General features: G+C 39.7%; 2 protein-coding genes across 2 annotated transcripts in view; both read right to left on the bottom strand.

Moving 5' to 3' along the window:
• The window catches only part of LOC124142445 (multiple epidermal growth factor-like domains protein 10), an 81,875-nt gene extending 78,321 nt beyond the window's left edge, over positions 1-3,554 (bottom strand). Inside the window, exon 1 of the mRNA XM_048399447.1 lies at positions 3,335-3,554. Coding sequence (XP_048255404.1) covers positions 3,335-3,422 — 88 coding nt within the window. The 5' untranslated portion in view covers positions 3,423-3,554. The remainder of the gene's footprint in view (positions 1-3,334) is intronic.
• LOC124142419 (low-density lipoprotein receptor-related protein 5-like) lies at positions 425-3,388 on the bottom strand. Its single transcript, XM_046510881.2, has 5 exons — positions 3,334-3,388; positions 2,574-2,740; positions 2,360-2,487; positions 813-969; positions 425-590 (listed from the first exon to the last, which is right to left on the bottom strand). Exons 2-5 carry the CDS (start codon positions 2,657-2,659, stop codon positions 449-451), a joined length of 513 nt encoding a protein of 170 aa, XP_046366837.2. The 5' UTR covers positions 2,660-2,740; positions 3,334-3,388; the 3' UTR covers positions 425-448.
• Positions 3,555-17,449: the final 13,895 nt, after the last annotated feature.

Genomic DNA, 17,449 nt, shown 5'->3' with positions numbered 1-17,449 from the left:
TTAAAGGTCGGGTTGCAGTGATCCATATTCGTAATTCATAGTTTGAACACTTTATTATTATGCTATTTTGCAAAATCTAATCGTAGATTAAACATTAGCATAGCTGTATCAATTGATTCACTCTCCAACCAGCCATGCATAATAGTTTCAATTCTTTCACTTTGCAACATCGCTGCATGATGAGTGAGTGAGTGAGTAAGTGGGGTTTTACGCCGCTTTTAGCAATATTCCAGCAATATCACGACGGGCGACGCCAGAAATGGGCTTCACACATTGTACCAATGTCGGGAATCGAACCCGGGTCTTCGGCGTGACGAGCGAACGCTTTAACCACTAGGCTCCCCGACCGCCCCTCTCTTCATAATGAAGCAATTATGAATAAGGTCATGTAATTGGACATTTGTGTTTTCATAAGATTGCTTTGAATTTACAATTCAATTTAATCGCATCAACAAACATTCAGTTGAAGAAAGTCAATATCACCTGAGGAATTTCTGTTAGAAAAGACATGGATTCCAGCAAGCTGTGTCAAGAAAGTCTTTGCTATGACGCCAAGAGTACCTCCTGCAGCGGGTATGTGGAGTATTGCTCTTTGCGAAATCACCAGGATAAATGATACAGTTGATCTAACTCTTTTTTGTACTTAAAAAAATAGTTCTAATAGATATCGATGCACATATTTATTGTTTAAAAAACAACAACTGATCTTCCAAGAAAGTCTCATGGTTTCTCATAACCTTAACGTTTAACTGACGACAGTAAACCTATTCAAATGTGACTGAAATATCAAGATACAACCGATCTTTCCCTACAATCTCTTCCAGTCGGCGAAGTAGAGTGTCCCATCATGGAAAGAGATGCCGAAGTGGTGAGCCCCAGGTTCACTCAGTAGCTCCCTTCTCTGTGTTCCCTCCACAGTGACGGTCTCCACCTTGTGTGTCTTGGCGTCACACCAGTACAGAATTCCATCTAACATTGAAAGAGAAACGTGGAGACCTTACACAATGGTTGAATGAAAATAATCAGCAACCTATTAACAGCGTGCTTACATGAAACAATATCATTCCCATGTTTTGAGACAGAAACATTCAGACATTAAGTGAGGCAGATACGTACTTTTCTATTTGTACGTGAAGTGCAAGGAATAAAACAAAACAACATTTCGTAAAATGCATACGGGTACATCCCGCAAACACCATGTGTTTTTAAACTTCTATGGTATTTCCAGTTTTGTGTAATCTGTACCTATATAAAAAGTACTGTGTCACTAACATCACTTGCATGCGGAAGAAATGTCACTGAATGTTATGCTTCTGTGTAAGGGATTTCAGTTATAAACGAAAAAAGCAAGAACGATATGAGTACAAAATGGCATAGTTCTTCATGAGATATTGACTCGATATTCGGCTATTCTATTGGACACGAGACCCGTCATGACCACCTTATGGTAAAAGCGGCATTTAAACACGATTTTCACAAGGCTGAATTCTAGAAATAATCTGAACACGTAAGGAATTTTAGACAGTCCTTTGGAAACTCACAGTAAATCCTTCACCTAAATAAATACAGAATCGGTGTTCATGTGCACGTGTATACTTTCAAATTGTGGTCATGGTATGTTTGTTACTTCATATCCGTGGTGGAATACCATCCTATAGTGAACAAAACGAATGAACGCAAACGACAAACCATGAACTCTGAAGTGAACTCAATGGATTGATTTCAACACCTTTTCGACACGCCCTCAATTTCAACTTTAAATGCCCCGATAATTTGTTTGTCAGCACCGTACCCGTTCTCGTGAGTTTCACCAAAATTGTCAATGTTTTAGATTTCCTAGTCTTGTAAGGGAGTATTTAACAAAACAGCTTACTAAGGATGATAACGTTAAAATCTTTTTGTGACTAAACAAAACAGGATATTTTTTCGGACATATTATGAATAAATATCTCGTGAATCTGCAATTGTATACAAATATCACACTAAACAAATAGATCCGTGTAGATAACATTAATAAGAATTGACCTTCACTTCGTGTGAAATGTCATGCTGGTTTTATAGTGCTAGCCACTGACACAACATGCCGTAGTTTTAACATGAATACCATGTTCAGACTCCGACCAGTCCCTGTTTCGCCCTTAATGCCGAGCGTCAGGCAGGATAACAAAAGTATTTATCTTTTAACGTCTTTTGGTACGACGGGGTCGGGGATCGAACACACTACATTCTGCTCTCCGGGCGGACGCTCTATACACTACATCGAGGAGGCGGTCTACAAAATTAACAACATACCTGATACATATAATACTACTTGAAGATATAGATATTATGTTAATTTATATAGTTAATTAACACTAACTGTTCCTGTCAAGTGTAAGCCCATTTGGCCATCCCTGACCGGTGGTGACTATCTTTCTGATGTTTCTTCCGTCATAATCTGCTGTGGCTATGTATGGAGCTGTTGCCCAGTCTGTCCAGCACATCGTCCTGAAAATATGTATTTAATTGTTAGTATTAACTGAACTGTGTCCACTTTTCTAGACGCCTTGCAAGGAGAGAATAATGTGACCAACCTGTTTGCCTCATGAAGAACGATGTCCCTGGGTTCGTCGAGTTCCTGTGTAACGATGATGTCATGGTGGCTTCCATTCATGTCCATGACAGCAATTACATCATTTCCAGTGTCCGTGTAAATATTTTTCTCGAAGATGAATCGACAGAAATGCCGTCAGGAACTGCATATATACATGTATATATAATATTATATAATTATCAGGGTCATTGTTCTATGCTAACAAGAGATTCTGAAATCTTCCCCAACAAATTACTTAATAAGCACAGCAATACTCCTGCCATGTGACGGCTGCCATAAACAAACCAGACAATCACAGTTATCGATGGACCAGTAAATCCAGTTACACGGTGGAGCATTTACAAATGTTGAAACTAAAAAAAAACGGAAATTAAATTACGTCCGGTCTGAACAAGCGGTCACAGTCTGCTGCTTCTGAGCATAGAAACAAGTTTTAAAAATATGTTCGCCTTGCAACACAGAGGCAGTGAGGAGACCAGGGAGTATGTTGTGGGGGTCAGTTTTAACGTCTCACCATACTTGATAAACACCATTGGGCTTATATAGAAACTAGGGGACCAGACCAACAGCAGAAGCATTGACTCATTTCAAGTAAATACAAAACATTAACGCCAGAGAATAACCAGTCTCGAATTATCCGCCGAAACCGATTCCAATAGGCGTAGTAGGTAAGATAGCGGTGAAGATTATATGAATAGGTCTCCTCCAGGTGACTGACAAATATTAATGGACAGAACTTACTGTCATTCAAAGACAGGATGAGCTGAGTAGTGCCTTTGGTGAGATCAGTCGCACTGATCTGCTTGAGAAGGACATCCGTCCAGTACATTTTGTTCTCCACAGGATCGTAGTCAATGGCGACAGGGCGGTTGCTTACAGCTACCTGTGTGGCAGTTGATGAAGATAACTTGAGCTGAAATATTTGACCTGGATTCCAGCTACCAACAAGTATTGTCAGTTCAGGCTCAACTGTCAAGGGAAACAGAACATTCTTATAATTTGCATTCGAGGTGTCTCGTTGCCATGATGTCAAAAATAAATCCAACATCATTTCAGCTTTAGAATTCAAAGCATGTACACAAAGTATACTTTAAGCGAGGCAAACGGATCGAGATCGAGATTAAATTGAAAAGCTAGTTTGGTGTAAAAGGAGGCTGGCGTTTTTTTATCAACTCGATGGCACAGACCAAAAATAGGAAAAGTGAAACCGTTCAAGCTTTTGGCCAACTGAGGTTCACATGGAACAGAAGTGGTACCCAAACAAAGTTAGGAAATAACAAGGAAATATTCTACGAATTAAGTGACATAATAGTAATCCAATCTACAATTGTAAATCGTAATTACAACCTGTAGATGATATGGTTTCATTTCTAGGAGGCAGACAAACTTGGACCAACAAAGCATAGGGAGTAAGCAGTATCAAGAAATGTTGGTACACAATGTATTAAGTTGAAGATCACGTTTACCGTTTATGAAGCAAAGTCTTTAGTTGAATTACTGATATCATAGACCAAAAGAGAAGGATTATCTTGAAAACAAATCCTTTAATTATTCATGCAATACCAAACAAACACTGGCACGCCTGTGAAAAAATGAACTATTTTAAGATTGCAAGAACCTGATAAACATGAGGCAAACTCTCTCCAGAGTGAATCAGGAATTGTATTGATATAGGTTCTGATGAATGAATGAGTGAGTTGGGTTTAACGCCGCTTTTAACAGTATTCCTGTTATATCGCGGAGTGTCAGCTTAATGTGGGAGGTAAGCACGAAGTGATGCAGGTCTCAGACGTTTCCCACTTCGGTGAAACCAACGAGCACGGGTATGGTGCTGACAAACCTAGAAACATAATCGGGGCGAACCGGGATTCGAACCCACAATCATAGGTTTCTGGCGTGCCCAAGGGACGCAACTCTGCACAACGAAACGCGGCGCCTTAGACGACTGGGCCACCCGTGCCCCCAGGTTTTAATGAATCAGCTGTTCACAAGAAGGAAATATCACCACTGACAGATGTGTTACATGACCCAACTCCTCATCACACCACCCAAACCACCACCCATACAAATACATCTAAAATGTATCTTAATATATAAAGAACTTTATTAAATTGTAACCTTTGTGTAGTCCAAACGTGCACGTGTTTATAGAATATTGGCAATGGAAATTACATGAATCCGAAACATTTAAACAAAGCGACAGCAAGTATGAATTAGAATAACTAAAAAAAATATTTTTGAAGCCATTGTCTGGATCACATTTACCCCGGACCTACCCTAGAAGATCAACCACGATTAAAGACACTGCTTCATATTGTCGTTCTTTTATTTACACTAACTTTGATTAACTCGCAATTTCACTCACAATTTTTCAGATGACGAATATATATAGACTGCCCCTGTGATATGATCTTTTCAGCTGACAGCGGTTTACCCACGTGTCGCTGTAAGGTGTTTGAAGTATCAGATAGTTATGAACCATGGCCAAACGTTGTTCAATTGCATGAGTAAATACACTCTTTTTATCTCGATAAGTATCACTCGACACAAAATCGTATCGTGTGATTAGGAATAAATACTAAGCCCCACTAATGTCAATTGTACGGTTATTCCTGATATATAGCAAACAAAACACAACCTATTTTATATTTACTGTCTTTACTTTCAAATGCATTTTATTCATTTTTAGATGGTTTACTTCTGTGAGGTTTAGTCATGACCCGCGTCTGGTGGTTGAAATATTCCCACCACACCACATAGCTTTACTTCCCACAAAAGACTCTTACATGTACATGACTATAGGTCCCGTCCCTTCTTTATTGGCCGATCCATATAGTACGAGGTACATGTGCGTTACACACAAATATATATTCAGTGGGGAGAGTTTTACTTGTATGAAAGGGTGTAGGTTCCAAATTATGCTGCTTTTAAATTATTCGCTTCACGTTTGCTGACTTCTCTTCACTGGACACAAAGGCGAGTAGTTGTTGTCATGTATGTTGAGTTTCATTGAATCAATAACATTTGCGAAGCCACTGTGTGGTCCAACAGTCCCACCGTCAACTACTGTCTTGTTGGGTAAGTAATATAAATATAGTCTTTTAATTATTTAAGTGAAGCGTGAGATATCTACACCGAGGTTGATGATACCAAGAGAGACACACACAACGGTGAAGTAGTTTATAGGTACAACGAACATGTAGACAGGTGACAAACATTAGCCCCGACAGAGGACCTACTATCTAACACACCGATTCAACAGCGAGCAAATAATTGAGTGAGTCAGTATGGGTTTACGCCGTTTTTGGCAATATTCCAGCAATATCACGGCGGGGGACACCAGAAGTGGGCTTCACACATTGTACCCATGTCGGGAATTGAACCCGGTTCTTCGGCGTGACGAGCGAACGCTTTAACCACTTGGCCACCCGACCGCCCCGCGAGCAAATAAAGAAACAATATAGAGGCATACTACTAAAAAAGTAAGAGAAACATAAGAAGTTTTTGACGATTGGGATACGATGGCGATGTCAACGAACCTTGACCGACAGATCCCGTTAGTCGCCTCTCTTTATATTGCCATATAGTTCGACATGAAAGGAAGGATGACTCTTGCAAGCTTGAAGTTGCCAAACAGTTGATATGTTTTTGTCTCTCTGGATCTGTATGCCTAGATCGCATTATGAAACAGATGAGGCGGTTTTCAAATATCTCTTCCATTTCTAGTTCAGGTGGGTAAATCATCGAAAGGGAATTGTCTTTTGGGCTTTATTTAACGATAACATCTACTGAAGGTCTGGCCATGCAACAGACCGACACAGCTTACTCAGTTTTCTATTTGTACAATCTTGTTGAACTATTGGTTGTGTGATGCCAATACATCAGTACACGCCGTCAGGAGGAGGCAAATATGTGCCTGACTCTAGATTGTCCGGACACAAACATCAGAAATGTGATAGTTATCAAACGCTGTGGTCGATCACGATTACCTGTTCTCTTTCTGATAGTGTGGAGCCGCGGATTATGAATTAAGCAAGGTTCTGTCGTATTTATTTAAGAAATCGTGTAAGCCCTTGTTGAACATGTGATCTTTGTGTCTGTTTTTTCTTAAGCGACTTTTAACTATTTGAGTGATCTTTCGGGGAATATCGTACCGTCTGTCGTATCATTTGAACGACGTATGACGCGCTACGCCTCCAAAATACACTTACTAATTGAGGTGTACATGCCGTCATTTTCAACTGACCAATAATTGTTGCACTGCATGGTAACCTTACCCTGGATCTCATAATCCTGTGTCTTAATTGTAATTTACATTCATTTCATGGGACTTTATGATTATGTTCCTAACATACCAGAATACCCCTAACATGCCCCATTAAAACATAACGGTCACCTGTTTGATAAGAAGCTAAGCATCTTGTTATAACACGAAACGTTTTTATTTGAAAAGTCCACACTATTCTATTTTCCATATTTGTTCAGTTTGTATCGACAATTGTTATATCTTTATGGTCATGATATTGTCGAATTCATATGATACAGTCGGTCAAAACGACCGTACAAGCACAAAGGACAAGGTCGGGTCACAATGACACTACTTCTTCATGTAGTATCGACGCAGTACATTACCATGATAAATGTAGAAATTGTAATAAGAGCGAAGACAAACGAAACTTTGTTTGCTTTTTAACAAAACCGTATAGGCATTATGATACAAGTACCTCACAAACATGAACATGCAGATCTCCCGTACAAGTTTTTTCTTTAGATATTTCATGTTCAATGATGCTGTGGTGTAATGACGCCAAAGTTAAAGAATTAATCGTAAATCAAAACATTTCCGTAAAGGTATTTTCCAGTACCCGTGGATTTAGTATTTTGTAAGTATTGATATTTCAAACCTACCTTCTGCGGACGCTTGTGTTACCAGAAACATAATTATACCACAAAGTGCGTGATATTCAGCCATGATTTCACGGCGCAGTTGCGCGGAGAAATGACAGTGCAGAGTGTGAATAATGTATCACGTGAATGATTTTCACCAATGCTTTAAAACTTCCTGGTTGAGAAACAGGTTATGGCATTGATACATGATGAATACAAATGGGTATAGAACATGTGGGTATTTATCATGCGGGGTAAGGGCAGATGGTGGACTACTATCAATATAAGTATCCAGACATTTTTGGGATTAATTCTTTACGAAACCAAACAAGCTCGTTCCACGCATCAAAGCTTATTTGCATTTTATATAATTTATTCATATATTATTTTCTGCCGACATTTCGCCCACTCTACCCCGCTCTTTTTCATTCAAAACAAAAGTACAGAGACATATTCGAGATTAATTCTATATAAAACCAAACAAGCTTTGATGTTCTACAGACATGGTAAAATCCATTATGCAGCTCTATCCATTTTCGTCACTTTGGCTACATCAATTTATCAAGTTTCGTTCAGTTAAGGTTTTGGACTGGACTCGATACAACAAGAAATCGACTTTATCACCTCATGAAATAAGACCATCTGACAATCTCCACCTGGAGTTTGTTTTCAATCATCTTCGAAATGTAATAATTGTGTTCAGTTCAAATATATCTTGAACAAAGGTAGTTATTTAAAAGTGACTTTCCACATTAAATTAAGATATAAATCTCAAGGTTTATATGTAATAATTTCCGTTTAAATGTCGAGCTTGGAAGTCACAGTTACAGTCCTCACAAAATCCAAAATCTGCAAATATGCATGATGTGTTTATAGGTCACCAGTAAGTCACTTAAAGAAAAAAGTACTTCTCGCCATATTATATTGTAAAACATACGGTAATAGTGTCCCTCATACATGTACTAAGGGTGTGTTCTTTGCAAAAGTCTACACAATACGAAACATCTACATACTTATTTTTTTTTAGGTATATCGATGATTGAATATCGTTCAATAATGGTCAGACAGCCACTCTCTCTTTTTGTTACTTTTTCAATATATTACCGTGTTTTGTCAGGTGATTAATTGACTTGCATGAGTTTGTGACGGGTGCAACCTGTGGGACAGGATACTCTCAGCTTTAGTGAACACTATCTGATAGTGATTCAAAATCACATGCCTATGAAAAAATCGGAATCGTCCAAATGGACTCAATATACAATATATCTTATGATTATGGAAATGGGTTTTGTAATCTTTATTATCATGCAGAGTATATGTAATCTGGGCTGTGGACTGTTACTTAATATATTGTTTCTCTGTCTGCCTGTCCGTCCGTCTATTTGCAATGAACGACTACAGATGATTGGAGTCTCAACGAGCGAATACTCGACTGCTTTCGCTACTTTCAATTTGTTTTCATGTAAAAAAAGTTCAGCGTGGCAAAATGAAGTCAGTTTAGAATATGTGGACAGATATCTTGACTTACGTTGGATATTCCGAAGCGTATTTTGTGATACTGTTTCCGAAGTGATAATGAAAGAATAAACTGTGAAGTATTGACACATATCATACCAAAACTTCGTTGAATAGTCCCTCACTTCAGATTTAGTGGTCCCAAAAACATCCAAAATGTAAATAACAAGGTTTTTTAATTGACATTCACTTTGTGTGTTTTCACTTGAGTTGGAACATTCACAAAGCGAGGTCCAAATTGTATGAACGTTGGAGCTTGCGTACAGAGAAGGTGTTGTCATGGTCACGGGAGAAACTTGAAAACTGAGTAGGTTATCATTCGAGGCGATGTTCAGAATTATCATTAAACCGCCCGCATGTTATCAAAAAAGAGCTTGATAATGCCCTTATATTGCTTGACAACGGGCCATTATCACGCCCGTTGTTAGGTGACGCCATAGGATAGGGATAGGTGACGTCATGTTCAATAGTGACGTCATCTGGTTTGTTCTCTAACGTTTCCATACTTGTAAAAGTGGATCAGTGACATTCGTGTTGATTGCAGTTAATGTTTCCAAACCGATATTGTTGTTTCTTTTTATCTTATAGCAAGTTCCATTTTTAGCTATAATAACGGTAAAGCTATTTTTCAGGGCATTATCATTTGCAGAAGCCCTCGGTCTTTTCAACCGCCCTCCTTCGTCGGGCAGTTCATGGAAGACCTCGGGCTTCTGCAAAATTAATGATAATGCCCTGAAAAATAGCGTTACCCTTATATTACAATCTGTGAATGAACTTCACTTTGTCCCCACGAGTGGAGCCTAAATCTAATCCACTTTTAATGCACTCCCAGTGGCAATACTTCCACACCCAAACATAATATGGCCCCCCTTTTGCGTCTCATTAACAAAAACATATAGAAATTTATAAAAGAATTCACCAATTTACAGTATTATCCAACTGGAAATATAAATTGATTCATACTAATATAAATAGATGTACAAAAGTAAGGAGACGCATCATCTTTCACATTGTTTCAGGATATGATCATAACGAACAGATTGATTGTCTTGAACATTATTATTTCCCTGTAATTTAAACTTTGAAGTTTTACAAACCTACAGAATAATGTTTAATCATATCAAACCTACCTTGTGCTGACATGTAGGGTGGAAAGCACATAATTCCAAACAGTAAATGATATGCGCCAGACATGTTTAGGTGGTGAAATTGGGTTTTACGTCGCGTCCAAGATAATTGCACTTATATAGCGACGTGCATGCATGTGTGTGTGTGTGGCTGCTTGTACTAGTCCTGACTGATGCCGATTTATAGTGCTAGCACACTGAGATACCATGCCGCAGTTTCACATGAATACCCCACTCAGATACAGTATACTGCCTCCGTGTCAACCAGTCCTTGTTTTAATGCCGAGCGCCAGACAGGGTTACAACAAGTACAATCTGTTAACGTCTTTTGGTATGACGCGGCCGGGATCGAACCTCGGACCTTCCGCTCTCCAGGCGGACGCTCTACCACTGGACCACGGAGGTGGTCACATGTTTAGGGAAACCTTTCAGTGAAAATATACTATGCATACACGAATTACAGAGATAAGATAACGTACCCTTAACAAGAAATATACTTCCTTCTTGTGACTATTGTAACTGCGCAGTACATTTGAGCAGGATGTAACACAAGAGTAAAACCAGTGACCACTACACAATATTTTATACACCCGAATCTTTTGTGTACCCTCTGTCATGGATAATGTTTGTCACATGGCCATTTGTTCGCTGTACCTATATATTTCTTCCCCGGTGTGTAGGTAAATACATATAGGACAAATGCTACCGTTGGACAACACTATTGTATATTGCTACCTTTGGGCGACATTACCATATATTACAAGCATACATAACCACACTGTTGTGTGTATTTCAATGGTGCCTTATTCAAAATATAACATATATGTCACCAAATGGTTATGTGTAACATATATGTATATATATATGTGTGTGTGTGTGTTCCAACGGTATATATATATATATATATATATATATATATATATATATATATATATATATATCGTGTTTGACCTAATGGGCGCTTATTGGAGCAGGGCGCTTATTATGTCGAATACAATATTATATATACTGAACAACAAAAGATCCTGTGACATTGAATAAGATTTAATGCAAAGTTTAAATCAAAGTTTACCAAATCTGAAAAAAATTGGGTTTGCAACAGATAAAAGACTCCTGTAAGTGTTCAAATGGTTTAATTTTCCATACTGACTTGAAAATGCGTGATTTCATAAAAAAACCATGAACATGCCAAAATGTCAATTTACAAATCAATAGCGTGCGTATCAACCTCTGGTTGCGATGCAAGCAACACATCTTCGTCTCATGGAATGGACCAGGCGTCGCACAAAGTCCTGTGGGATAGCTGTCCATATCTGCTGGAGCATGTTTCGAAGTTCCTGGAGTGTCTGTGGAACACGTGGTTGACGTCGAAGGCGCCGATCCATCTCATCCCACATGTGCTCGATTGGTGAGAGATCAGGGGAGCGAGCTGGTCAGGGGATGACATTCACGTTGTTTTGTTGAAGAGAATCCTGAACAAGTCGGGCAATATGAGGTCGGGCGTTGTCATGTTGAAAGGTAATGCCTGGGCCATGACGATGCAAAAACGTTAGATTAACAGGGCTGATGATCTCGTCGCGGCAGCGCTGTCCATTGAGATTTCCCTCTACCACTATCAAACGGGTCCCCTCTCTTGCTGTAATCCCACCCCATACCATAACGCTGCCGCCCCCGAACCGATCTTATTCCATGACACAATGATTGACGTAACGTTCACCTCGACGTCGGTACAGTCGAATTCGTCCATCGCTGTGGCTGAGGTGAAAACGAGACTCCTCAGAGAATAGAACTTGTCCCCACTGCATGGCCGTCCCGCGTAGACGCTGTCTGCACGTCTGTAGACGTGCTTGAAGGTGGTTTCCTGTCATAATGGGACGTCTGGCGGGTCTTCTGGCGATAATCCCTGCACATCTTAGGCGACGACGTACGGTTTGTGAAGATATCGTCGAAGGCCAGGGATGCTTCTTGCAGTCAATGTTGCTGGCTGGAATCGATTTCGTAGGTGTGTTGTTCGAATCTAGTTGTCTTGTCGATTATTGGAAACGCGTGGCCTGCCACTCCGAGGATGGTCTCTGACTACATTCATCTGTTGCCAACGTTGCCATAAACACCAAATGGTGCTTCTGTGGACGTTCAATTGTCTTCCAACATCGTTGACTCGATCCTGCTTCAAGCATACCAATGGCTCGCAGACGCCCATTTTCGGACAGGCGTGGCATTTCGTAATGTTGAATATTTGCGTAATTTTGTTGTTTTTCTCCTGGTTGTCAGCTCGATGCTAAACAATGCATATGGAATCCCGTTAACGCACATGTTTTTATACCCATTCTTGGGTAGTAAAATGCATGGGGCTTGCATGAAAGTCCACTTTTGCATGGAATGCATGCTTTTCTGTAGTAGTTTTTCGTTTTTGTGACTTGATTCCATACATGTACAACATTATTGAAAACCAAACTTTACTTGTTTGAAATATACACTAAAATATTGGTGTCACAGGAACTTTTGTTGTTGAGTATACATATGCCACCCGATATATATATACATATTATGTAAACCTAAATTGACCAGGTTGTCATACATGTGCGGCGAGGTAATGAACCTGACCAGAAAGTAGGAAGTAAATTATTTGCCAGTTAGAAGGAGGCAAAGCAATTCCATATAAATTAGGAAAAAAAGAGGTTATCTGGACACAAAAGTTGTTATTTTTATTCAGAAATAAACAGTGTTTGGCAATACCAGCTTAAAAAAGGGTTTCTCTCCAATAAGTTATGGGTTCATGGGGGATGGGAAGATACAATGTATTTTATCAAATAGGGGAGATAATTTAGTAATATCGAACACTATCACATTCTTTACAGATGATTTCAAAACATAACGTTACCATAACGTTACATTCCAGAAGCGCCAGTGGGTATTTATTTTTATCTAAGCAAGTTCTGGGGCTGGTATATAGCCCTTGCTTCATGTTTGCGAACTGAAAAACTGCACAGTGAGGCATTAAGGGTGCACTGTCAGAAATTTCTAATGCATGAGGGTGATGTTATGATGGAACCGGATAGTTAGCAAAAGAGGGTCCTTAAAAACAGGACACCATTACAGCGTTGTAAGCTCCAGTGACGATGTCCCTCAGCCCAGCACCGGCGACCGTTTCGATGTCGTTGCATCAGGACGTGGCCAACGGAAGTTCATCGGGCAAGTAGACCGGCGGTTCGCTTTCGGTGATGTAGAATGTCTGTGCTGATGTTTCCACGTCGACCTGGTGTAGTGGCAGCAGTCCTGGCAGATGGAAGTGGCCAAAACGAGGGCGATCTCTTGTGGTTCTGGTCTGCTGGATCTCAGATAAAGTCTGTTAATTGTGGAATGATGGCACCCAAACCGATCATGCCAACATGTAACATGCCAAAGGCGCGTTCGCGTTGCTCAGGGGTCAATCTTGGCATAACCCTTTCCTGTGTTCTTGCAGCATGCGATGTGAATTGATGTTGGCGTTTTCATTACTTCGATTTTATACCCAACATCTGCATGAATTTTCTTGTAGCATCGCATGTCACATGTCGCGTTTTGGTGCTTTGTTTACAATTTGATGCCTTTTGGAGCTTAATTATATAAACAATGCTCATTCACCTTTAACGGTTTTTTGTTGATAGGTAAAAGAGAGAGGTAAAAGAGAGAATGATGTTTATCATAGTATCACATGTTATATACACTTCATACTAAAACACGTACACGAACAGTAAAATATAACATCCGACCAGGTATGGCCTACGAGACACTTAGACATAAAAGCAAATTATAACGTCATGATCTGGGTAAGGTAAAATAAGAAATATACTAACACAATGTTTAAAATTAAGGTTGGGTTATGAACACTCGCACGCACACGCACACACCCACGCCAAATTACTTATAAAGTCACGCACACAATCATACACAAACACTTAGGTACCCACACACCCACCCCACACCATACCGCGCACACACGCACACACACGCACAAGTACACGCACACACAAATACACGCACTCACACACACATACCATACGTACATTATACCATACACACGCACACACACACACACCATACGTACATTATACACACACACACACACGCACGCACTCACGCACCCCACCCCCCACCCCACCCACACACGCACGCACACACGTACACCATACGTAGATTATACGCCCCCCCCCCCCCCCCCCCCCCCACACACACACACACACACACAACACAGGGGTGCATTTATCCTCACCGACACTCAACATAAGCATTACAAGTATAACATTGATCACAAGAAGAAATACTACAATTCGCAAGCATAATGACATACATGCAGAAAAGCGCACACAGAATCAATGAGTGACAAGCGACTTGAACATTTGATCAATTAGCTTATACAACTACTATATTAGAGATTTATCGTCCTCTTCTGAACATGTCAATGTCGGAGTCATGTGAGGTTGATTTGATAATAGATAAGGGCACTAAGGTATAAAACACCTGACTCAAAGAATGTAAACTGTGAGGGAAAATTGTATAAATGAGAAATAGATTTATATTAGGTTGTATATATACTGAGATTAAAAAAAGGAAACAGAACAAAAATACAAACCAAGACTATGTTAAAAACAAAGTAAAAATACTATTGAGTGTAGAGAAGATGGAGAAGAATTATTATAGGGCGTATTAGTTAATCTAATATCAATATCATATACTCATAAATAAAGAGAAAATATTCTTGAAATTCATAGCTGCAGTATAGTTATGTGTACGATTAGATACAATGACTGTTATTAGGGAACCCTCAAGTCTCATTTTTCAGGGCTGAAGCTGAGAAGGGTATTAAGGTAGGGTACAAGGGGTGGGAATGGGGATGATTATAGGCTGCTACGGGTGAGAAGGGCTAATTGTGGGCTACTTGGGCGAAGATGGGGATGTATTTAGGCTCCGTGGGCTGAGGAGGGGATAGGTTTAGGCTGCCAGGGCTGAGATGGGGATGAGCATAGTTTGCTAGGGCTGAGACGGGATGACTGTAGGCTTCTAGGGCTGAGTAGGACATGACTACAGGCTACTAGGGCGAAGAATGGGGATGTGTTTAGGCTCCCTGGGCAGAGGAGAGGATGACCATAGGATGCTAGGGTTGAGAAGGGGATGAGTGTAGGCTGTGTTTGGTTAAAGAGAAGGGGTGATTCGAAGATACTAGGGCGAAGAAGAAGATGATAATAGGCAAACGGGGTGAGTATTGGCTGCTAGAGCTGAGAAGGGGGTGAGTATAGCGCTATAGGCTGCTAGCAATGAGGCGGAGATGAGTATAGGCCGCTAGCCATGAGAGGGGATGATAGATAGATAGATAGATCTTCTTTATTTCCTCCATTTCATGATGAGTACAAGGTATACAGTGAAAGGACAACATCTATAGTAGAAATGTGCACACACGCATACATATATATATTACATATATGTCAGAAGTATGCGTGTGCGAAATACGCATCAGTCGGAAAGCGCACGTTAAATCTCCAAAGTAAGTAAGTAAGTATGTCAGAAGTAGTTCATATACATATGTATCGTATTGATTATTTGTGTTATTAGATGGACAATTAGCATGTGTTATTTACAAATGTACACTTGTTTACAATACATACATTGTTTAGTATAAGCAGCTTCGGATGACTTCATCCCACTTTTTAACTGCACCACCAATATTTACCATGCTCTCTGCCCATACATTGTAGTCTAATTCTACTTCAAGTTGTTCAGGTAAACCGCCAAGCAGAAAAGTCAGAAAGGTGTCATAGTCTGCCCAGATTCTCACAAATATTTTAACATCAAGCAAATCAATGATTTTATCATATATGATATTTCTTTCTTCTAAATTCTTTTGACATGAAATGAAAACGTGTTTCACTGTATCATTCGCAACTGTTCCACAAATACATTCCTTTGATTCTATTGGCATTGAACCTAAGCGAACTAGTCTAGCTAAGGAAGTAAAATATTCTGGTCTATCGAGAGCAAGTTTCCAAAACCCTGGATTTTTGTACAGAAATAGCGTTGAGTGATTTCTAGCATTTCATATTCCTTTAAGGATAGTTTTCCTCACACATTACATCCATATAAGCCACAGGGTAATATCACTCGTTGCCAGATGCGCACGGCGGCTATAGGATTAAGTCCACCAAAGTACAGGCCAGAATCATGGTTTATATTTATCAATTTTCTCAGTTTTTCACATGCTAACCTCGTTCTTTCTACCGAAGTTTTAGCAGTACTTATGTACACTCCCGCATAGACAATTGCCTTTTGAACAGGTAATTTTATCTTACCAATGTAAAGATGTTCAGGCGACACTGTTTTTTACTACATCCAAACGTTTGGACAGCACTTTTCAACACATCGTATTTTAACTGCCACTTGTTACCATAATTTTCTGCAACGTTTAGGAGCATTTGAAGACCTGTTGTGTTACAGCTGATCAAGGTCGTGTCGTCTGCTAACAGTATTCCTTGGCATCGTCCCCATGGGAGACATAGTCCACAACCGGAATTGCTTAGTTCATGAAGCAAATCGTTTATATAAAGAGTAAAGAGCCATGCTGATATGACACGACCCTGACCTACACCCTGTTTAACAGGGAAAACATCAGATTTGAAGCCGGCAAAGCTAACACATGAGTACATAAACGTAGAATTCTCCATAATTTACCATTGATACCAAATTTATGTAATTTGTAGAAGAGACCGTAAAGCCAAACACGATCGAAGGCTTTCTCGTTATCGAGGAAGGCACAATAAACTGGTGAGTTTCTTTCGTTAAAGTATGAAATACTTTCTAGAAGAGTGAGAGCCGCCGTTTCAGCACCAGCATTTTTTCTAAATCCAAACTGTAGTGGGTGAGGGAAGGCTACATCGTCGCTTGTCCATTTTTCGATTCTGTTGAGAAGCATTCTTTCGAAAAGCTTACTTAGGACTGAAGTTAGTGTTATGCCCCTGTAGTTAGATGGATCACTTTTACTTTTTCCTCGTCCCTTATGTACTGGTAAGATTTCGCCAATATGATACATTTTGGGTATATATTCATGTTTAATGATAGCATTGAATAATACCATAATATGCTTTATAAAGATCTTCCCGCATACTTAATATGTTCGTTTGTGAGCCCATCAGGTCCTGGAGATTTATTGTTTTTCAGTCCTTTAACTGTACTTACTACCTCTGCAATGGTGAATGGTCTCTTCAATGGATGGTTAGCAGTTACATCGTTATCAGCATCAGATGTTTCGTTGTTTTCAATATATTTCAGCAAAAGAGCAGTCAAAATGACTTTCCAT

This window comes from Haliotis rufescens, unplaced genomic scaffold, assembly GCF_023055435.1.
Source record: "Haliotis rufescens isolate VD_foot unplaced genomic scaffold, xgHalRufe1.0.p SCAF_1, whole genome shotgun sequence".
Taxonomy (NCBI): Eukaryota; Metazoa; Mollusca; class Gastropoda; order Lepetellida; family Haliotidae; genus Haliotis; species Haliotis rufescens.
Note: the sequence above shows the minus strand (reverse complement) of the source record. Positions and strands in the feature narration are given on the sequence as shown.